Raw genomic sequence first — 23,768 nt, forward strand, 5'->3', positions numbered from 1 at the left:
TTCTTGGAATTGTGAAAAAAATAAACTATGTACTTAGTCTTTTCAATTATTATTAATCATATTTTTACATTTTTACAATTTAATCATCAGCGGATGCTAGTGAGCTTGTGTGAGTTTGTTTTCAGCTCGGGTCATTTATAAGTAATTTTAGTTCTAAAATTATGAAGACATTAATTTGTACAAATGATTAGGTAAAAGAATAAGAATTCAACTTATGAAAATATCCTATTGATATAAACTTAAATTATTTAAGAAAAATAAATAAATTGAAAAGAGTGAGAGTTTTTTATTAATTAAATATAAATTAACTAATATTTATTATTATTATTATTATTATTATTATTATTATTATTATTATTATTATTATTATTATTATTATTATTATCATCGAACTTGAATTATATTATTAATTTATAAAATAAAATTGTAGATACAAATACAATTAATTATCGTTCTAAATCTCCCTCTTTCTCCACTTCTAAATCTCCACGTTAGGTAATAGGAAGACTATGCTTATGTTTATTTTTGTTAATTCTAATTTTTGTAACTAAATTTAATTTTTAATATTTGTTAATTTTAAAAAATGTTAAATTTTTAAAATAATATTTTAATTTTGTTTAACGTTTATGTAATAACTTTATTAAATTGATTTTTTAAGTGAATATATTTTTTAGTTATAAAATATATATTACGTAAGATAAATGTATGGATTTTTCTATACCGGAACATCCGGTAAGGTATAAGATATAAATAAAAAAATTAAAATATATAGTACCGACTCGAGCCGCCCCTAACACGGACCACAATTAAAACAAAAAACTTCAAATATTTTTTACCTTCTGGAGTGATCTCGCACTATATGATTCATCGAAATTATGAATTGGAGTTCTTTTGTGTTCCTGGTGTCAGCAGAAAACGAAAATAACAAAGGAGAAAAAAGGATATAACTGAATGTGCAAAATCAAGCTTCCATTGAAATTTTGACAAAAGATTTGTTTTTTTGAAAGAATATACAGTTAGGGAGAAAATGAAATCCTCCACAATAGATGTAATAATAATAATACTACATTTGAGACTTTTGCATCAAATTATTATTAGTATTTTCTTCTGGCAAACCAACCATGGTAACAAAAAATACAACTTAAATCCAATCTTCTTCGGATGGAACTGCAATCATTCCACTCGAGTTAGCCGGACCAAATAGAAGCTCTACACAAAATGCAGGCCCAGAAATAGATTGACCTCTTTTCCCAATTTTATCCAAATCCTTCACAGAAAACTGCATCAAACAATAACAATGAGAAATTCTTCAATATAACACCTTTAATAACCTCACCAACCGCATCTAGAATTTGAATGCGTCTTGGACCTTGTTTGATGTAGCGTTATTTGAAAATGAAAAAGAAAACTGACAGAAAAAATAGATTATTTAGGGGTTAAATGACTAATAGTTGATGATTCAAATGATGATGGGATTAATGATGGGGATAAGGGGGCATTCATCAAACAAAGCCTTGGAATCTAATAAGAAGATACTCTCTGTTTGATGAAGGTAATCCAAATAAACAATTATCCCATTATCAATCAAATCATTTTCCAACCTAGCAAATTATCTTGTAACATTTTAAATATTAATTGCAAAGTAATATTTTTGTGAGATAACACCAAATAATCTACTTTTCCATCAAACAATAATGTTTTCAAATAACACAGATTATGCTAAATCATGATGATGAACATAAATAATTAAACCCACTACTGTCATACATACCTGTAGTAAGCTATTTGTTATAAAGCCTGTGTTGAAGCAAGCATAGAAAAGACGCCCTCCAATCAACTTCTCGTAAAATATAACTCGTACATCTCCACTAACCTTTTTAAGCAAAAAATACAATACATTACTTCATCATAGATCAAAATACCTTTATAGAAACAAAAAGAAAAGGTATTGGACTTGTATTCTATTTTCTGATTTTGTTTCCTTCTTTATCAAGTTTCTACTCCAGAGCTTTCGAATAATTATTCATAAAATCTGTGCATTATCGAGCAAAAGATAAACAATGATACGTAAGTATGCCTGACCTTTATCGGTTTCTCAAAAGAGCACTCGAGGCAGGTCCTCTGGTGGAAGACATGATGCTCCGTTTCCATTTGGACTACGCGACGAGGTTCCTCCATTTCCTTTGCATTGCTATCTTCTTCACCTTGCTGAATAAAGGAAATGTGGTACCTAGGGCTGCTCCCTTTCTTGACAGGTCTACAGCAATTCTTGACCATTTCAACAGATGGACGATATCGCTCACCAGGAATCTGTTGAAAATGAATACAAATTGCACATTTACTTACTGAAGAACATAGAATAAAGAGCTTGCTCCAGACCCAAGCAGTTCTATCCTTCTAGGATACAGAAAGATAAACATATCTAAGAGTTTAAGCTTCATTAACTGTAAGCAAGAGAACTCTGAACAACAGAAGGCAAAGGGTAGTCTTCTAATATAATTCGCTAAAGATTTTTATCAAATCAACTTAAATACCATGTACTTAAAATTTAGATATTTTCAATTGGTGTTTATTCAAAATTTATTTTTCATTTACTTAACTAGAAACTTAAAAATTCAGTATTCAACACCTTAACACTTAATTTTCAGTTTTGGCAAACGGTCTCAGTATTTTTTTTATGGGTTGTTGACAGTTGGTGTTTACTCGACTAGTCTTTTCCTTTGCTTGTTTGGCATGCGAATAGCTTTTCTTGTACTCTTTTTTCTTTTTGAATAATACTTTGCCTTTATATAGAAGGTTATGCATCAGTAACACAAGTAAGAAGCTGAACACAAGCCGTTAAATTTCAAGAAATGGATTATTATTACCTCTTGCAACTCCGAGGCCACAAAGTAGATGGCATCTATATTGGTTGTATCATAAAGTCTGATTCGAAGCAGTTCTCTACTACATGGTTGAGGCAATTCCACCACTGGAAGGCCATTGTCAACTCCCTTGGGAAATTTAAGTACTTGCTCCCAATAACCTACATACCGACGCTGGCTTGGGATAGAAACCTGTTTAGTAATACCTATGTTAAATTCATGTTCATGAATCTGTAACGCACCAGCCTATATATCTAGGATTTGTACAACAAACATAAATGGGATGAGAATTGCCTAAGATTTTAAGATGAGGTAAACTAGATTCAATACGTCTTCATTCATAATACATACTCTACTATTTATAAGTTGCTAACCAACTAATTTACTCCGCTAAGTACCATACTACCATTATACTACTAATAATAATATAGCCCACTAACAGGAATCTCTAACACAACATCCCAACACAATGAGCCCAACTTCAATAAAAGTGCTATAAGTATGAATCAAGCTTAAGACCTCAACCTTTTAATTTCAAGACTCATACCAATTGAGCTAGGTAAGTATCCTACTACAATAGACATAATTCTCTTAGGTTAGAGAAATATCTTAAGAAACCTTAATTGTCCCCAAATATTCAGTTCTCTAAGGAATAGCCCCCATGAACAAGAGACAAAAAGAGATACAAGATTATAGGAGAAGACTCTAGAGTATTTTATTAGTAACAACTCTTTGCTTGCGTATAAGGTTAAATGACCCACGTATCAATTTGGCAGACACTATTATGGCTAAGAAACAAAACATATTGGTCCATCAATCTGCTTCTCTTTGTGTTTTGGCACAAAAAAAAAGTTTTCATGTATTATACAAGTAGATATAGCCATACTTTGAAGTCGTAGATTTACTGGGTCAATAGTCCATTATTTACGAGTAATGTCACTTACACCTTCATTATTGGTTGTACGTTTATGTGCATACAACTGGAGAGCCTCCTCTGCAGACAAGCCAGTGTAAACAAGGTAGGCACATACCATAAGTCCTGTCCGACCTTTCCCTGCCTACAAAATTAAATAAGTTGATGGAATGAAGCAATTTCTCATAGACTATTAAAACATTTTTGCATTCGTTTCCCAACGTTTATGTATCTCAAAACGAATCCAGATACAGGAACAATAAATGTTTCCAAATGCAACTCTCTCATCGTCCGGTACAAGACTTCTTCATTTTATGAGTAACATGCAAAGGCTAGTCCTAGGCTGGAAATTTTTAGTTACGATCTTTCCAAATTTCCCCCTTTTTAAAAGCAACATCCATAGTTTACAGTAATGTGATCAAGAAATATTATTCTTAAGTAAGAATGTGACCTGTATTTCAGGTAATTCAACAAGGCTTAACTAAATTGACTATCCACAACATAATTCATGAACTGGGACAATTAGTGAGCAACTATGGTTATGATGTTGATAGTACAACAGAAAATAATCTAAACATAAAGCAATAAAGATATGATATAAGTGAGGGTTAATACCATGCAGTGTATAACAACAATGTTTTTGGGATCATTTGAAAGCCATGAATTCACACTTTCACAGAATTGTTTCATCATTGGGAGAGGTGGGACGTGGTTGTCGTCAAACGGAAATCTCTCCATTAGGCCATGAAAATGGGATGGATCATACGTCTCTTCAATACACAAATTGTACACCTATAAAGTTGTGCAATAAAAGGAAATTACAAACTACTGGTAGAAAAAAGAAGATAAAATTAACATAACAAGGTAGGAGATGTTCAACTTGGAGACCAACTTATGGATATTTCACATTTGTATTGTTTGTAAAATCTGTAATTAGGAGATAATTAACAACCCCTGATTTGTGCAAATCCTATAATTGTGGTAGCAGCCCACAAATGTTGCTAGGAATTGTGTGTATATATAGTGATACAGTGTACAGTGTAGAGATGTAAATCAATCAGAATAGAGTACAATGATGTGAATCATTTAGAAAAATAAGACATTTTATTTTTTTCGAAAAATTATCAAAAGAAAATTAACAAAGATTTACTTTAGGCTGTGTAAGAATCTTAATGTTAAGAAGTCGAAAGTGTAGCATTCTCTCATATTTAAGGAAAATGCTGAAGAGCTCTCTTACTTCACGTGTGTAAGGTCAAAAGTGAGATCTTGAATTATGCTGTGTTGTTCCAATATGGTAGGTATGCATTGAGAAGAGACTATGCAATGACACCACTAACCAAACAACCTCTAAATCAGCGGCTTTTTGCCAAGTGCATTCTATGGTTACAGAAAGAATGGAATATCATTTACTCCAATGTGAATGAAATAACACACAATCAACATGATCTGTCAATTTGTGGAAACCAAGTAGGCTATACAAAGTGGACTTGCATTTGACATAGTTGAAACGTCAAGAAGAAAATAAACCATGATGGAATTGTTACAAAACTAACATGATGTTCAAATCACAATTATTATAAAAAAAAAATATAGTCTTTAGAACACACCTTATAATGGCTATGATGTTCCATGTCCAGCACAGACTTCACCTGCCAGAGAGGATTACGATAGACTGACCGTATGCGCTCTGCAGGAAATGACATTGCCAAGACACGGTTTGTGATATATGACATGTCAAGATCATAACCACCAACAAGCATTCTCCTCCTTTTCTTCGATACAAGATTACGAATATACAAAGTTATAGTGAAGTAATCTATGAGCCGGTGTTTAACAGGAAGTAAACTCATATTTTCAACCCCCTTCGAAGCCATGTTTGCTGACATTTTCGAACTCATGGGAATCAAGGGGGCATCTGCAGAAAGAAATGATTGTTAGCCAAACCTAGTGGTCATGAAAGAAAGCTAACAAAGAAGAGTATAACTGATCCTATGTTCATTCAGTCAGTCATGTTGATGTTGACACTTATATTCATTTTTCTCATTAGAAAAGCATCACTGTATCATAATATCTCCAGGAAAACTAACAAGGCATATATGAGGTTAAAAATGCATGTACATAACACCTAAATGATCCCTACTATCTCCGAAAGGTGTACCTTTTTCATGATATGAAGATACACGTTCATAAATGAAATTCGGAAAGTGTATATAAATCACAATAACAATACCAATTGAATTAATAATAGAGGGCGAAACCACTCGTCCCGGTCCTTCTCATGTGACGGATAAGTCGCATGAAAAACTGTAGGAAGAACCGAAACGAGTTCTAGGGCGTTCAAACCCTAGAATGCGCCTTCAACATGTGCTTCTGAAAGGGTTGAAAGTGAAGATGGTATTCGTTCAGGGTGGCCAGAAAGAGATTAGAAACTCCATGGGGCGATAAGGGAAGAGAGAGAAGCTTGTCGACGGTTGGCTTCGGCAGGAACAGTGCTAATTTTGGAGGATCTTCTCTCACCCCCAAGACCTCAGAGGAAATGGCGGGCGCGAGAGTTTTGCCGCCATCAAAGGACGTTATACATGTATACTCTCTCAAATTAATATTTATATATTTATTCTATTTGAAAAGATAAATGACAAGGAGTCATTCTTGCCTAGGGTAAACGAACCAAGCTCAAATTAGTCCGTCTCGACTCGTTTTTTATTGGCTTGGCTCAGTTCGAGTTCGAGCTCGATCGAGATTTTAATATTAAGCTCAAATTCGGTTCGATCATATAATTATAGGATCGAGTTTGACTCGATAAACTTGAATTTAAATATATTTATATATTAATTTCTTATATTAAAAAAAATATAAATCACCACACAAATATTTCATATCCTTAATTACATATTAATAAATAAAAAAAGACAATCATTCCAAACCTTTTAAGTTTTTTTTCCTTTACTTTATTTAGAACCCCATCCTTTTTTTTTTTTTTTTTTGTTATTTTCTGTGTGTTGTTCGTTGTAGTTAAGAATAACCTCATTACTTTCAATTACACCAATATTTATATTAAGTGGAATTGATGTTTCTTCCATAGACAAATATTAATTTGATTAAGAGATAAATAAATAAAATCAAAACAAACACAATGGGTTATGTCAACAACTACTATATAGATTTAGTGCTTAAAGAGAGCAATAACTGAACAAGATTTAAGATTTTACCGGAGCGAGATTTAGAGAGCTTCGAAACGAGATCTAAGTTTGTTGAAGAAATTTCAATAGGCTTCAGTCTTCTAGCAAAATGGTTTTGAAAAAATAAAATACTTTTATATCTTATAAAATATAATATATTAAGATTACATATATTAAATAATATTGTAATATAATTATATTTTTTATTTGATTTTCCAAAATTATATTTCTGTAACTAAATTAACTAGGGAGATCTCAGTGCGATGCACACGGATAAAAAAATATATTTAATAAATAATAATAATAATATGTATTCAATGTTTAAAATTTTAATAAATCACGAATAATATATTAAAATAAAAAATAGAACGCTCTCATTCCATGTTTTATTCACTTCGATAAAACAACTTATTTTCTCACGTATCTTATCACATATTTTTTCCAAATGAATCTCTCATCTCGTGACATTACACTCTCACTTTGGTCAATCAAATATTTAATTCTTATTTTTTAATATTTAACATCATGACCTCACACTTTTGTCAATCAAATATTTGATTCATATATTTTTAACCACTTTCAATTGATACCGACCTATTATCCATCGACAAACCACATTCCAATCACACTTGGTTAAATATTGCACTTGTTTTGTTATGTTGCAAATTCGAAATATATATATAACATTTTAAATTTTATTTTTAACCGTTTTAAATTTATGGGAGGGTCAACTCACAATCCGACCCAAGTATCCATTTACTCTCACATATATATCCAAATTAATCACAACTCTCGACCCGACAATCCGGACACTTTAAAAATTAAGCATCATTATATATATATATAGATTTGTTAGTTAAAAAGTTGAACTTATATTGTTAAAATGTTTCGCGTTCATCTAATTTGGTGTTGAATTTAAAATATAAAGTGTTATTAGCCTAGTTGATTAAAGAGTTGTACATGTTTTGTAAGGTTGCAAGTTTGAAACATACATATAGCATTTTTAATTTTATTTTTAACCGTTTTAAATTGATGAGCGAGTCAACCCACAATCCAACCCAAGTATCCATTTACTCTCACATATATATTCAAATTAACCACAGCTCTCGATCCGGCAATCCAGACACTTTAAAAATTAAGCATCATTATATATATAGATATCAATATATTTATTTTCTTATAAGTATTATATAATATATATATTTTTTAATTTATAAATATTATTATGGTATATCTTGATATACCACAATATTGAAAATCACATACATTTTACGTACCAATAATTTTGGTATTGATATCATAAGTAATAAGCCCATAAATAGTCTTATAGGTGTTTCAATTTTTTTATTAAAAAATAAAATATAATGAAAAAAAATTATATGTTTAGGCTCAAAAAAGCTCAACGAGCCATCAAACGAGTCTTACCTAAGCTCGAATTCGGCTCGAATTTTAAACGAGCTGGCTCGAGCTCGACTCGAATTCGATTTTGACCGAACTTGAATCGAGATTTGACCGAGCGGCTCGGCTCATTTACACCCCTATTCTTGACTCTGGTCAGCAATCCCAGTTGATTGCCACCGTGGAAAAAAAATATGAATGGATGAGAGAGAAAATTAAAATTAATAATAACAAAATAAAAGAGCACGCTATTCTTCAGTTTTGATCAAATCATAGTCTTCTCCTATTAAAAAGAGCTCAAAAGTACGAGCTTTAGATTTTTCTCTCAATGAGAAACTCATTTCAAAGAAGACGATGACCAAGAAGACGACTATCGTGAAGAAGACCACCGTGAAGTTCGCTACGAAGAACACGACTAATGTAATGTTATTTTTAACCTAAAACAAGAAAAATGTTATTTTTAACCTAAACTGTAATGTTATTTTTAACCTAAAACAAGAAAAATGTTTTTTTTTTTATCTAAATTGTATTGTGATTTTTAACCTAAACTGTAATGTTCTTTTAAGGTGAAAGAAGTGTAATGTCTAAATTTTAATGTTATTTTTAAACTTAAAGTGTAATGTCTGATAAACCGAGGTGAATATTGGTAATATTGGTCAGTTTGGTAAATATTGGTCTGTCCGAGAACAATAGATCCCGAACATGGCCATGTTTTGGACCATTTCGAATACCAAATGGAATGGTCATTATTCTTTTTGTTAATACAATTTGTCTTTTATTTTTTTAGCTTCATGGATCCCAAAGTTGAAATACACGATGTTCAAATCCCCAATATTAGAATGACTTTTCCTTCTGAAAAGGAGATTCCCGATTTTTACAACGCATATGCCCAATCAAAGGGTTTTGGCATTTCTAAGCTAGGAGCAATGAACGGTCCAGATGACAAACAAAAGTGGTTATCCATCGCTTGTGCCAAAAGTGGTGCATGTTCTACAAAGGGAAAAATATTTTACAACGCAGACCTTCCATCAAGACGAGCTGTAAGGCTAAGATAAATGTTGCAGCTCGAAATGAAGATGTTGTTAAGATAACTAGTGTCTTCCATGACCATAACCATATCTTGAATCCTAAAAATTCTATACATCTTAGATTTTACAAGGTTCTAGATCCAAGTACGAAGAGAAGATTGTATTTAAACGACGAAGCTGTAATTACTTTTTCAAAGACATATCAATCACTTGTAGTTGAAGATGGTGGATATGATAATATGACTTTTGATGAGAGAAGCTACATAAACTGTATTTCAGAAGTTAGGCGGTTGCGGTTAGAAAATGGTGATGTCGAAGCGCTATGTCAGTATTTCTACCGAATGCAAAGTAGATGTTTAATTTTTTTGCATATATGATTTGGACGAGGAAAACCGAATAAATAATGTCTTTGGGGATGATAGAAGATGCATAGATGCATACGAGTACTTCTTGAATGTCATCACATTTGACACAACATATTTGACAAACCGCTATGATATGACATTTACTCTTTTTGTCGGTGTTAATCATCATGGACAATCAATTCTGTTAGGATGTGGCTTACTATCTAGTGAGGATTCAAAGTCATTTATCTGGTTTTTCAAAACATGGTTGACATGTATGAACAGACGTGCTCCAAAAGCAATAATCACTGACCAATGTCGATCAATGACCATTGCAATTGAAAATGTATTTTCGAAGACCCATCATTGATTTTGTCTTTGACATATAATTAAGAAACTTCCCACCAAATTGTCTACACATGCTCATTATGAAAGTATAAAAAAAGACATTTAAGAACATTGTCTACAACTCAATCACAATCCAGTAGTGTGAAGGTAGTTGGCTGAAAATGATTGTTGAGTTTCAGTTGCAAGACAATAATTGGTTGAAGTCTTTGCACGTAGAATGTAGAAAATAGATTCATGTGTATATTAAATGCTACTTTTGGATAGACATGTCAACATCTCAGAGAAGTGAATCTATGAATTCTTTTTTTTTTATGATTTTGTTCATTCTAAAACATCCCTAAAACAATTTGTAGAGCAATATGACAAAGCCCTTAAGAGAAACATAGAGAAGGAAAAAAATGGATTTTCATTCTTATAATTCGACTATTCTAATTGTGAGTGAGTATTCATTGGAAAAACAATTTCAGAGTGTATATATAAAAGACATTTTTAAGTTGTTCCAGAATGAGATGAAAGTGTTAATGTTCTACGAAACCACCATACTTGAAGACGATGGGACAACAACTACATTTAGAGTGATGGAGACCATACAAGATCATGGTGGAGAAAACTGGAGAGATATTTCTATAAAGGTAAACTTCACACAAACAGAGGGTTCTGTAAATTGTCTGAGTTTAGAGGACTCATGTGTAGACATATTTTGGCGGTTTTGAGAAGACTGAAGGTGAATATGGTGCCGACTAATTATATCTTGGACCGCTAGCGCAAAGATTTGAAAAGAGGTTATCAAAATATTAATAACATTTATGATTCTGATGTGGGTGATATTGAAAGAAATCGGTATAACTATCTTACTCCAATGATGCAAGAGATCCAACAGATTGTAGCTCAATTTGATCATAATACTTATTTTTTGGTTGAAGTGGTGAAAGAAGTGAAGGAAAATTTCATTGCATATTCAACAACATCTGCTTCTACACCAACACCTTCTACACATACACCTTCTGCACCAACAAAATTGATTCATTCTCCCGTGAGAGTAAGAGATAGAGGTCGACCACCAACCAAACATAAACAATCTATAATCGAAAGAGTTATGAACAAAAGGGGTCGAAAGAAGGGAAATGAGGCAACAACGACAATAATGCACGATTCAACACAACAACAACAATAATGGAATGATCCAGTCTCAACTCAATATTCTTTCACATCACTTTTGTCATCTCAAACATTTCAAAAAGATAATACTTGTGGAGACAAAATTCAATGAAAGTAGTAATTGTATGAAAATGTTGTATACATTATATTCACTTTAATAGTAATTGTATTAATTGTATGAAAACTTTAACTTTAACTTTATCCAGAAGTGTTAGGGAACAATTTTTAGGGAACAAATATTTCTGAACATGGTCATGTCCGGGAACAAATGTTCCCTTACATGGTCGTGTCCGGGAACATTTGTTCCTTTACATGGTCATGTCCAGGAACATTTTTTCCCTTACATGGTCAAGTCAGTGGTCATGTCCGGACATAGTCATGTCCCAACAAACCAAACATTCGAAGTAATTTTCAATATAAACAAATTCTATTAATTTAAAATTCATTTCATATATAATGTAGCAACCAAACAATGTTACAATGTAAACAAATGATATTCATTTACATTATCTTCCTAATTTCAGACAATATAGCAACAACTCTTTTTAATTTTACAAGTATTTGATCCTTAAGTTTGTTCACTTCTGACCTCAGGATCGTCGCACCAAATTTTATCCTCAAAGAGTCAATTATAGATAGGAACTACAAAAACACAAGTTTCAACAAATTAGTAAGTACAGATAATTCTCAAACAATATTAAAACTGTATAACTTACATTTACATCGTTGTCAATAATCATTGGTCTTGTTGGTCCCCTATATATGTGTCCATCTGCCACAAGCATTATATTCCACAATCCATTTTATTTTGACAATCTTTCCAAGGCAATTTCATAATGTTGAATGGAAGTCGTCTATTGAAGTCGTCATTCCTGGGTCACCGATCTTCATGAATTCAACAAATATTTTTCCTATTTTACCAAGACAAGAAAAAACACTTTTTAGATAGATGAATAGAATATACACTTTTAGACAGATAAATTTAGCTTCTTGCCAAGGTCTTAGATTTAAAATATGTATCCTCCCATAGTAAATTTTTCGGCAATGGTAAGTTGTCAATTATTTAGATTTCTTTGTCGTTCATGTTTATGCAGTATAAATAAAATGACTATGTTCTAAAATGGGGAACATAATCTTCAAAACAGGACCATTTTTTCATATGTTTAGGTAGTCGACAAATAAGATTGTTCTAAAATATTGGAGAGGTTACTTACCAGCTCTGCCTTCTTTTAAGTCTTCAAATGATATATGAAATAATTCCATTTTAGTTGTAATCTTACCAACAAAATTATCGAGACCACAATGATGTATAAACTGCAAATGAATGTCATAATAAAAATTAGGGAACAATTGTTAGGGAGTTTTCATATAAAAAAATGTACATATACATAATTAAAGAAGCAATTTTTCTAGTTTCTCTTTTGAGTGATGATTTGGCTTCAGGCATCAACTATTCTAGATTCCAAATATACATTAGTTTTTAATAACAGCAAAGTCAGCGTGACTCGGTCACTCTCGAATAACACTTCACTACAAAGACATATAAAGAAAACACATCCTAATAAGAGTTAAGAAAACATTTAAATTATTGTGAAGAGTTGTAAAGATATTATCTTAAGTCGTACTCTACAAAAATTATATCGACAACATTGCGATCTGTATGTGAAATTATGGTATGCTTGAAGACATTGGATAATGTAAACGTAGTAAATGCCATGTAAGGAGAGAAAATAGCCGACCCAGGTTTTTTATTTCTCTTCAACCTCTACGAGAGTGGGGCATCCTCATGAGCTTCCACTTTTACAACTGCTGGCTCATCCAAATGAGGTTTGATTAACTTCCTTCTCTTCCTCTTCGGGAATGGTACCACTTTGGTTTGATTAACTTCCTCCTCTTCCTCTATGGGAGAGGTTTTGATAGGATCGGCTTTATCAATAGAGACGGGGATCTGGCGATTGATGAAGGCTTATGAAAACGGTTTGAAAGAAATCTTGTTAGAGATTTAATTCACTTTCTATTCTACGCAAACCCTTGTAAACACTTGAAACAGAATTAAGTGCGGAAATGTTTACTTAGGTTTGAAGCTTCAGATCAAGAATAAAAAGATGACAGAAAAGAACAACACAGCAGTTTGTTTATGGATGTTCGGAGCAAACTCTCATACGTCACCCCTTCTTCCAACCACCGGAAGGATTCACTATAATATACTTTGAATCAAATACAGTTTGCACGAATAGCTCACTGTTGAACTGAACATACTCTGTTCAACTTACAATATGATGAAGAATATCACTCAGCTAATACAATGCTTTGATTCTAACTCTCTCTTGATTAACACACAGTAAAGCAAGAAAGCAACTAATAGTTTCAGTAATCTGGATATAAAAAATGATCGATTGAATTCTCTATCTGCAATTCCAGCCGTTCGTCCGTTATCCTAAAGAATCTTTAAATATGAGCAGGAATCAATGGTCGAATCTTCATAATGATACGTGGCACTCTTTCATTGGAACGCCTCTATTGTACACAGCAGACTCTAAATACAAGGATCGTGGTCGTACACAACATGTAGTGCGCCGAATATTCTTCAGAGATTTACTTGCAAAACAAGTAGTGGGAAGGATATTGGCTTACGTGTCATTGGTTGATTGGTTTCGTCTGGCTGTCGTACTGATCTTCACTAGAGAGTGGAGCAGGAGTAGCGTACAGCTATAGCACGTGGGTAGGCAGGTGCTAACTTCAAGCAACTGCTTAAGCAAGGCATTAGACGTATTTATATTAGAAGACCTCGTCTAATGAAAATCAAACGTCCCCGTCTAATAATAGAATCCATTAGACCACCTAGTCTAATGGGATTAGACTTACGTCTAATTACAATCACTTCAGACTAATCTGAAGGAGTTAGACTGCACGTCTAACTTTCACAAGTTAGACTGCACGTCTAACTTTCACAAGTTAGACTGCACGTCTAACTTTCACAAGTTAGACTGCACGTCTAACTTTCTCTTTCCATTAGACTGCACGTCTAACTCCACGAGTTAGACTTCACGTCTAATTACGGTTCTACTTCAGACTAGTATGAAGGAGTTAGACTCCACGTCTAACTTTCACAATTCATTAGACTGCACGTCTAACTCCACGAGTTAGACTGCACGTCTAATTACGGATTCATTAGACTGCACGTCTAACTCCACGAGTTAGACTGCACGTCTAATTACAGATTCATTAGACTGCACGTCTAACTCCACGAGTTAGACTGTACGTCTAATTACTGATCCATTAGACTGCACGTCTAACTCCACGAATTAGACTGCACGTCTAATTATGGATCCATTAGACTGCACATCTAACTCCACGAGTTAGACTGCACGTCTAATTTCGAGTCTATTAGACTACACGTCTAACTCCATGAGTTAGATTGCACGTCTAATTACGAATCCATTAGATTGCACGTCTAACTCCACGAGTTAGACTGCACGTCTAATTCCGAGTCTATTAAACTACACGTCTAACTCCACGAGTTAGATTGCACGTCTAATTATGAATCCATTAGACTGCACGTTTAACTCCACGAGTTAGACTGCACGTCTAATTCCGAGTCTATTAGACTGCACGTCTAACTCCACGAGTTAGACTGCACGTCTAATTACGAATCCATTAGACTACACATCTAACTCCACGATTTAGACTGCACGTCTAATTCCGAGTCTATTAGACTATACGTCTAACTCCACGAGTTAGACTGCACGTCCAATTACGAATTCATTAGACTACACGTCTAACTCCACGAGTTAGACTGCACGTCTAATTCCGAGTCTATTAGACTGCACGTCTAACTCCACGAGTTGACTGCACGTCTAATTACGAATCCATTAGACTGCACGTCTAACTCCACGAGTTAGACTGCACGTCTAATTCCTCTAGTTAGATTGCACGTCTAACACCGCTTAGTTAGACTACACGTATAACTTCGCTAGTTAGACTGCACGTCTAACACCATGCATCTAATACCAAATCGGTCTAATGAACCTCATTAGAACCAAGTCTAGTGAAATCTGATTTCGATACACCTGCATCAAAAACAATTAGACGCATATATAATCCATTCATCATTTCATCATCAAAATTCCAATAGTCAAACTATTTCAACACTTAGTCAAAATAATTTGACCCAACAAGTTTGATTCGCAGATTCTGCAGGCTCATCCACATGAGGCTCTTCCACATGGGGGTTGTTACTAAATAATTTTTTGTGTCTGTACATGTTCTTATACCTCTTCCTCTTCCTCTTTGGCTGATCTTCCTCTTCGTGTGATACCTCTTTGGGTGATACCCATTTGGGTGATACCACTTCGGGTGGTACATGTTCGGGTGGTATTTCAAATCGAAAATATGTGGTTTTATTAGCTTGAGCAACATCAGCAGCTTTAACATGGGGTATTTCAACTCGATCCTCTAATGGTTGAGGTTCTTCTATAAGGGTGCCTTTTTGAAATAATTGTGAATAACACATCTGATAAATTTATTTATGTATATTGTCTCGTACAAGACATGGATGGATGACTGAAATAGGACAGATGGATTGCCTTGTTGTTGTTGTGATGATGATGCTACATCTGCCAAAAATTGTGTTGCTTTTACTGTATTTTTGATAGATCTAGACATGTTGTGTGCAGATCTAGAAATATTTTATAAGGCTTTTTTAACGATGGAGGAGGTTAATATCTGAGGCTCATCCTCTCCAATCTGAGCCCCATCCACATGATCTGCATTGACATGATCATGATCATCATCCACATGATCATGATCATCATCATTATCATCCACCTGATCTAACACCCCCTCTCGCACCTCATCTAGAAGTGGAAGACGTCTAACATCCCTTCCATATCTAAATCCTCCTTGATTTATTTTCATCTTAATCCTACTATGCATATTATTGTCATTCCAACATGACAAATTCAGTTTAGGGTCAACAACCATATCCATGTAGAACAACTAAAATAATAAATAATATGTTAAAACATTTACATTAACATTTGAATAAACCACTGAATTAAAGTATTGACAAAAATTTCTTACAATGAGAAATGTTTGTGGTCCAATTAAATGACGTGTTTCATTTTTTGTCCACTTTTGGTAGCCTTTAACTAAGCCTTTCATTGCGAAATCGCACATGTTTAAGTGTCAGATATTATCGACATCAAATAATGATTTCAAGATTTTAAATCTGCCTATGGCATCTGTGAGGTCTGGAGAAAGTGTTGGGTCAAATTATTTTGACTAAGTGTTGAAATAATTTAACCATTAGAATTTTGATGATGAAATGAATTATGCGTTTTGATGTAGGTGTATCGAAATCATATTTCATAAGACTTGGCTCTAATGAGGGTCATTAGACCGATCTCGGCATCAGATGCAAAGAATTAGACGTGCAGTCTAACTCAACAGAGTTAGACGTGTAGTCTAATGAATGCAAAGAATTAGACGTGCAGTCTAACTCAATGGAGTTAAACGTGCAGTTTAATAATGCAAAGAATTAGACGTGCAGTCTAACTCAACGGAGTCAGACGTGTAATCTAATGAATGCAAAGAATTAGACGTGCAGTCTAACTCAGCGGAGTTAGACGTGCAGTCTAATAGATCTCGGAATTAGACGTATAGTCTAATGTATACAGAATTAGACGTGCAGTCTAACTCAGCGAAGTTAGACGTGCAGTCTAATATATGCGGAATTAGACGTGTAGTCTAACTTAGTGGAGTTAGACGTGTAGTCTAACTCAGTGGAGTTAGACGTGTAGTCTAATATATTTGGAATTAGACGTGCAGTCTAACTCAGCGGAGTTAGACGTGCAATCTATTGGAATGAGAAAATTAGATGTGCAGTCTAATGGATTGTGAAAGTTAGACGTAAGTCTAACTCCTTCAGACAAGTCTGAGGTAGAACTGGAATTAGACGTGCAGTCTAATGATTAGTGAATGATTAGACGTGTAGTCTAATTAGTGAAAGTTAGACGTAAGTCTAACTCCTTCAGACAAGTCTGAGGTAGAACCGGAATTAGACGTGCAGTCTAACTCAGTGGAGTTAGACGTGCAGTCTAATGGTTATTGGATAATTAGACGTGTAGTCTAATTAAGTGAAAGTTAGACGTAAGTCTAACTCCTTCAGATTAGTCTGAAGTGATTGTAATTAGACGTAAGTCTAATTCTATTAGACCAGACGGTTTAATGGACTCTGTTTTTAGACGGGGATGTTAATTTCATTAGACTGATTTTCACAATCCGTCTAACTGAAATACGTCTAATGCTAAACTTAAGTAGTTTGCTTGAAGCTAGCACCCCCGCCTACCCACGTGCTATAGCTGTATCCTACTCCTACTCCACTTTCTAGTGAAGATCAGTACAACAACTATATGGAACCAATCAACGAATGCCACGTAAGAGAATTTTCCTCATATTACTTGTTTTGTAGGTACATCTCTGATGGAATATTCGGCGCACTACCAGTGGTGTACGGCCACGTTCCTTGTGCTCAGAACCTGCTGTGTACAATGGAGGCTCTCCAATGGAAGAGTGTCACGTATCATTCTAAAAGATTCGACCGTTAGCTCCTGCCCAGTATTTAACAAATCTCAAGGACAACGGACAATCTGCCTCACGAACTGCCAGATTTTACAAAGAGTCAATCGATAATTCTGCTTGCTATTCCAGAGAGAGAAATCAAGCCTTATATTGTGAAGTTGCTTTCCTGATTGTACTGTGTGTGAATCAAGAGAGAGCTAGAATCAAAAACACCTTTAGCTGAGTGATATTCTTCATCTTATAAATTGAACAGAGTGTGTTCTGTTCAATAGTGAGCTAAGTGTGTGCAAACTGTATTTGATTCTAATCATATTATAGTGAATCCTTCCGGTGGTTGGAAGAAGGGGTGACGTAGGAGAGTTTCTCTGAACATCCATAAACAAATTGATGTGTTCTTTCATTTCTGTCATCTTTTCATCTTTCATCTTGAGCTTCAAACCCAAGTAAACAATTCCGCCTTGAATCTGTTTCAAGTGTTTACAAGTGTTTGCGTAGAATAGAAAGTGAATTAAATCCCTAACAGGATTTCTTTCAAACCGTTTTTCGTAAGCCTTCATCAATAGCCAGACCCCCGTCTCTATCAATAAAGTCGATCCTATCAGAAAGTTGTTGACAATATAGACTACAATGTCTATCTTAAAATTATTGTCAACAGCTCTGTTGTTTAGAATCATATGCAGCATTGCAATTGTGTTTAGACCGGAACTATTTTGTTGTATTTCCCATCGTCTCCTACACTGCCTCAACAGTTGATCATATTCGGGGGACTCTCTATCATTTCAATTGACTCAACAATTTGAATTTCCCCTCTCGGGATGCCCAGTACGCACTAAATATTCTCTTCTTCAATTTTAATTTTCTCGTCATTTTGTAGGTTGATCGTACAATTACCGTTGGCCCTAATGAGGTAAGAAGACATTTCGCATGGACATTTTGAAATGCCAAGTGTAAGAAGCCCTCCTAAGCCTATGATCTTCATTGCCTCTTTTTGTCAATTGTTGAATTAGTTTGAAGGGCCAAATGACGAAGTCCTAGTTCTGAAAATGTTGTGTTCAGATTTTCTTGGAGAGGGTGGTGAGGTAACGGGAGATGGGGGAGGTGAGGGAACTGGAGTTGAGGAAGTTGGAAATGAGGAAGCTATAGCAGTAATGACAAGCAATGAAAAATTTTATATCGAGGGCCGACATTTCCTTTTATATACTCTACAAAAAAAAATAACAGATAAATGAAGCACGATTAAAAGATATAAAAGTGCTTAAACTGGAAATTCAAGTTTTATTACCATGTTATGAACATTGTTCCCGGACATGGCCAACAATATTCCCTAACTCAGATACAGAAACCAGAAACACAGTTAAATACAATTTCCAAATATTAAATCAAGTTCACGACTACAAGTCATATTATCATATTTCCAAACTATATCATCTTATTGTTCCCAAACATATATATGGTCATATCCAGAACCATTGTTCCCTAAAATGGACATGTCCGGGACCATTGTTCCCTAACTCAGATACATAAACACAATTAAATACAGTTTCCAAAATATTAAATCAAGTTCACGACTACAAGTCATATTATCATATCCGAGAAAACACTAAACCCTAAATCAAGTTCACGACTACAAGTCATATTATCATATCCGGGAAAACACTAAACCCTAAATCAAGTTCTACAAGATCATACACGGGAACTTACTTTTTGTAAGTCTTAAACTTGGATGTAGTAAAAGGAATCTGATTTCTTGAAAAGTAAAAATAAACGATTTCAGAGTTTTAGTTGTTCGCTAACATTGTTGTTCGACATTTATTTTATAGCTTACCATTTTCGAAGCTCAGAATGAAAAAGAAATCGCAGAAGTCCGAAATCGTGGTAGAAAGAATAAAATATCGCCGAAGTTCTAAGTTGTGGAAGAAGGAAATGTTCGAAAATGGAGAAAAATCGCAGAACGGAAGAAGATTGAAAGATTCGAAAATAGAGAGAGTGAGAAAGAGAGAGAATGGAGAGGGAGAGAATTAAAAAAATAAAAAATAAATATTCTTATTAAAAAAAAAATATTTATCTTGTCTCTTATGACTTGTTTTTCCACGGGTGCCAGTCAGGTGGAGCGGAACGTCTCCTTGTCATTTTTCATTTCAAAAATAATATATTTTTGTGATTGAAGTTTTAAAATTTATTTTTTATTGATTTAATAAGTAATTCAATCTCTTAATATAGAATTTTAATACATGTTATATTAAAATAATATAAAATATATTAATTAAATTTATGAAGTACTAAATTTTATTTTATAAATATTATCAACTTAATTTTTTTAAATGAGATAAATGGTATTTTTGTCCCTTAACTTTATATGAATTCTCAATTACTATTTAAGTTAATGGAATAATTTATAGATTATTTCAATAATCTTATTTTGTATAAATTTTAAAATTGTAATTTTTTTGATAAAATAAATAATTTAAAAATAATAAAAATATATAATGATAAAATTTATATTTTTAAATTATTTTAATATTTTAATTAATAAATTAAACGATATAATTGATAATAACTGTAAATATAAAATAATAAAATTAATTATAAAAGGTCCTAGAAGACATGTTAATTTTGCTCAAAACTAATTAATAAGTATAAAATATATTGTCAATCACTTTAAAAGTTAATCCCATTACTTAAATACATATTTTATATTTGTTAATTTAATATTAAAAATTTTAATATTTAAAAAGGTTATAATTACATTCCTTTAAAAATTAATTTTCAAATGGAAAACCTAAATTATTTTAAATTTATTTAAAGAATCAATTAATATTAGTTAATTACAAAAAATAAAGAAAATAAAATAAAATACCTTTCACAACATCGTCCATCCACGTGTCCAATCCATAGCCTGTAAAAACACAAGCCTTCTTTCTTGGCGCGTAGCAAAACAGTCATCTTTACTTAGGGGGCAGTTTTAACTAATCGCCCTAAAATTGAAAGCTTTCTTCTCTAGATGGCCGGAGCTATGGCTGTAGGCTCAACCCAATCCACCATTTTCCCGAATCCAATCTCCTCCACCGAATCAAATTCCACCTTTCTTGGTGGATTCGCCTTAAAGTGTTTCCCACAGTCAAAATTCAGAAAGGTTAACAAATCTGGATATTCCGTCAAGCTCGTAGTCGCTTCCACCGGCGGCGGCGCCGCCACCGGAGATGGGTCCGGAAGATTTTATCTTAATTTTACTGGGTTTCCTTTTCCTCTTGGACCTTTCTTGAATAGGCGTACTATCAGGACTGAGGTTAGTTAAGTTCATTTTCAAATCCACTCTTTTACTTATTATCTCTTTCATTCTCTCTAGCTTTCTCACACACACACACAGAGAAACACTTTTAGGTTGTGAAGGATTGCATATGGCTGTTTGAACAAGAACAAGCATTGGGATTCAGTAGTGTATCAACAAACATAAGAATGACAGTTATAAAGTTGAAATCTGGTGGATTATGGATTCATGCTCCAATTGCTCCAACAAAGGAATGTATTCAGGTCTTGATTAATTAAACATCAAACTAAAGTTTTATCTACATAATTTGATTGGGATTTTGAATTGATATTTTTTTTATGTTTGTTTATAACACTGTGTAGCTTGTTAAGGAACTGGAAGCACCTGTAGAATACATTGTGCTGCCTACATTTGCATATGAACATAAGATATTTGTGGGTCCGTTTTCTAGGAAATTCCCACTTGCTGAGACGTGGGTGGCACCAAGGCAGTGGAGTTGGCCTCTCAATTTGCCACTTGAATTTTTTGGGATTTTTAGAGCTAAGATATTGAAAGATGGAGATTTGTCTACCCAATGGAGTGATGAGATTGAACAGAAGATTCTCAGTTCACCAGAAGTTGGTAATACATGCACAAAAGAAAACCTTGATTTCATCATGATTTCTAGCAATACAAACAATGGTTTCGATGAAACAAAAGTAGAAAAGAAGAAGAAATAGGGAAAGGGGAAAAGATCTTGATATTAGGCAGTTTTTGTTGTGTTTGTTTGGTTGAATGTCATTTACTTGAAGCACCCATCCTACTAATTTAGTGATAAGAGGCTTTGATTAAAAGGCTTATCACCTTCAAGAGCTTGTTTGATCTAGGGTTATTTGAAGAAAAAAATCAAGATTATGAAATTAAAATGTTTGTTCGATGAAAAAATAGATTGTTTGAATTAAATTACTAAAATATTTTATTTATAATTAATATTTATTTTTTAAATAAATAAAACGGAGTAAATTGGTATTTGTTTTGATGATTTTATTGAGGTTGTTGATGATAAGGGATTTTTTTTTTAAATCCAAATAACCCAAGATTAAACAAGCTCGAGGTTATTTCTCATTCTCCTTATCTTTTTGTTTGGCTAAAATATTACTTTAACTTGGCATTGCATTTTATGTAAAAAAAATTTTAAACTTCGTTTTTTTTTTCAGGCATTGGTCCATACGTTGAAGTGGCATTCTACCACAAGCCTTCAAGAACATTGCTAATAACAGACGCTGTCATTTTTGTTCCAAGAAAACCGCCATCATGCATTAGCAAAGAATCGTTGTTAGCGTCTGCAAAGAATGGTTTGGCCGTAAAAATTCTAAGCAAAGGAAAGGAAGTGTCCGAGGAACCAGTTGTGGACAATGAAAAAAACAGACAAAAAGGTCATCTTTTGTATGCTTATTTTATTACAAGAAATATGCAAAGCTGAAATATGCTAGTTTTTTTCCTTTGTTTTATTATATAGGCTGGGAAAGAATGGTTCTACAGATCTTGTTCCTAGGACCGTCGAATCTTTTGGAACCCAACGCCACCTTCGCCCAAATGTCGCAGAAGTTGATCGTTTCGCCAATAGTGAAGACTTTGGTTTTCAGCAAAGTTCCAGAAAAGGTAAGAATAAAATTGGCTTTATTTATAACAACAAAAGATTGATGGTATGAAACTTTGTCAATCTGAATAGGGGAACAAAAGAAAAACATCTACATAAGATTTCTAGACCACAATCCAGAAATTTAGCACAAATGTTGATAACATGTACTCACATTGTTAATATATTAAGGGTAAAATGATTAAATTCCAAATATGAAAAATGGATAAAAAGTTGCCAGTTTTTTACTTTGTGATGGAGATTGTAACGAAATATCAGTTTTCAAATAAGCTCAAAGCTAATGTTTGTTCTATTGTTTTTCTTTTCTCATTATAATTGTAATTTTTGAAGGTGAGAGATTGGGTTGATGGGATCACAAAAGAGTGGAGATTCAAGAGAATAATACCTGCCCATTTTGCTGCTCCTATTAATGCTAGCAGATCAGATTTCCTTGCAGCTTTTGCATTCCTCGACGATCTCTTGGGTGAACGATACATTACCCGATCTCCTTCTTTATCTACATTGTTCGCATCTCTATTGGGTAAGGCCAGCAGTTACTTCCCACCAGATGACATGAGGACCTTATCGTCTCTTGACGACTTTTTGGTCTCTGTTGGAGCTGTCAAGAAGACTGTCTCAGGCCGGAAAAGGTGACCCACATTGGAGGAAAAAGGGGCCACAAAGTTAAAGTGTTTATAGTGAAAGTTTTCTAATATCTATGTGTTGTTTAATGCATTTGTAATCAATTTTACTTTTAGTTACAAAAAATAAGCAAATAACAGAGTTTAATGTTTTTTACTGTTTACATATTCTCAATATAGGTATAAATCGTGACAGAGATATCAAAATTTCCCGACAAGTTACATATCAAAATTGCAATAATAGAAATATCACAAAACTGGCAAGAGTTCTTCACCAAGACAATCTCCAACGCTTGGAAGCATTTAGGGACAATTATGTGTTCTAGGTCAATCTTGGTTCTTCCATTTGTTTCTGGAATTCCTATTTATTGTCTCTGTTTGTCATGATCTATTGGTTAAAACAACCTCAAGAGTTGAAAATAAGCAT

General features: G+C 33.5%; 2 protein-coding genes across 3 annotated transcripts; one reads left to right on the top strand and one right to left on the bottom strand.

Annotated features, from left to right (window-relative positions):
• Positions 1 to 991: 991 nt before the first annotated feature.
• On the bottom strand, positions 992 to 6,329 carry LOC124921236 (phosphatidylinositol 3,4,5-trisphosphate 3-phosphatase and protein-tyrosine-phosphatase PTEN1). The gene is made up of 8 exons (XM_047461864.1): positions 6,008 to 6,329; positions 5,385 to 5,692; positions 4,393 to 4,569; positions 3,809 to 3,922; positions 2,868 to 3,056; positions 2,083 to 2,310; positions 1,772 to 1,873; positions 992 to 1,279 (listed from the first exon to the last, which is right to left on the bottom strand). The coding sequence occupies exons 2-8, from the start codon at positions 5,673 to 5,675 to the stop codon at positions 1,142 to 1,144; spliced, it is 1,239 nt and encodes a 412-aa protein (XP_047317820.1). The 5' UTR covers positions 5,676 to 5,692; positions 6,008 to 6,329; the 3' UTR covers positions 992 to 1,141.
• Positions 6,330 to 20,757: 14,428 nt separating this feature from the next.
• LOC124918757 lies at positions 20,758 to 23,505 on the top strand. Of its 2 annotated transcripts, none has more exons than XM_047458798.1 (6): positions 20,758 to 21,100; positions 21,196 to 21,345; positions 21,445 to 21,703; positions 22,279 to 22,497; positions 22,581 to 22,723; positions 23,052 to 23,505. In XM_047458798.1, the coding sequence occupies exons 1-6, from the start codon at positions 20,816 to 20,818 to the stop codon at positions 23,352 to 23,354; spliced, it is 1,359 nt and encodes a 452-aa protein (XP_047314754.1). In that variant the 5' UTR covers positions 20,758 to 20,815; the 3' UTR covers positions 23,355 to 23,505. The 2 variants fall into 2 exon arrangements, with proteins under 2 accessions (XP_047314754.1, XP_047314755.1); XM_047458799.1 differs by having other exon boundaries at positions 20,972 to 21,100; positions 21,182 to 21,345.
• The last annotated feature ends 263 nt before the right edge of the window (positions 23,506 to 23,768 follow it).

Source organism: Impatiens glandulifera, chromosome 1 (assembly GCF_907164915.1).
Source record: "Impatiens glandulifera chromosome 1, dImpGla2.1, whole genome shotgun sequence".
NCBI lineage: Eukaryota > Viridiplantae > Streptophyta > Magnoliopsida > Ericales > Balsaminaceae > Impatiens > Impatiens glandulifera.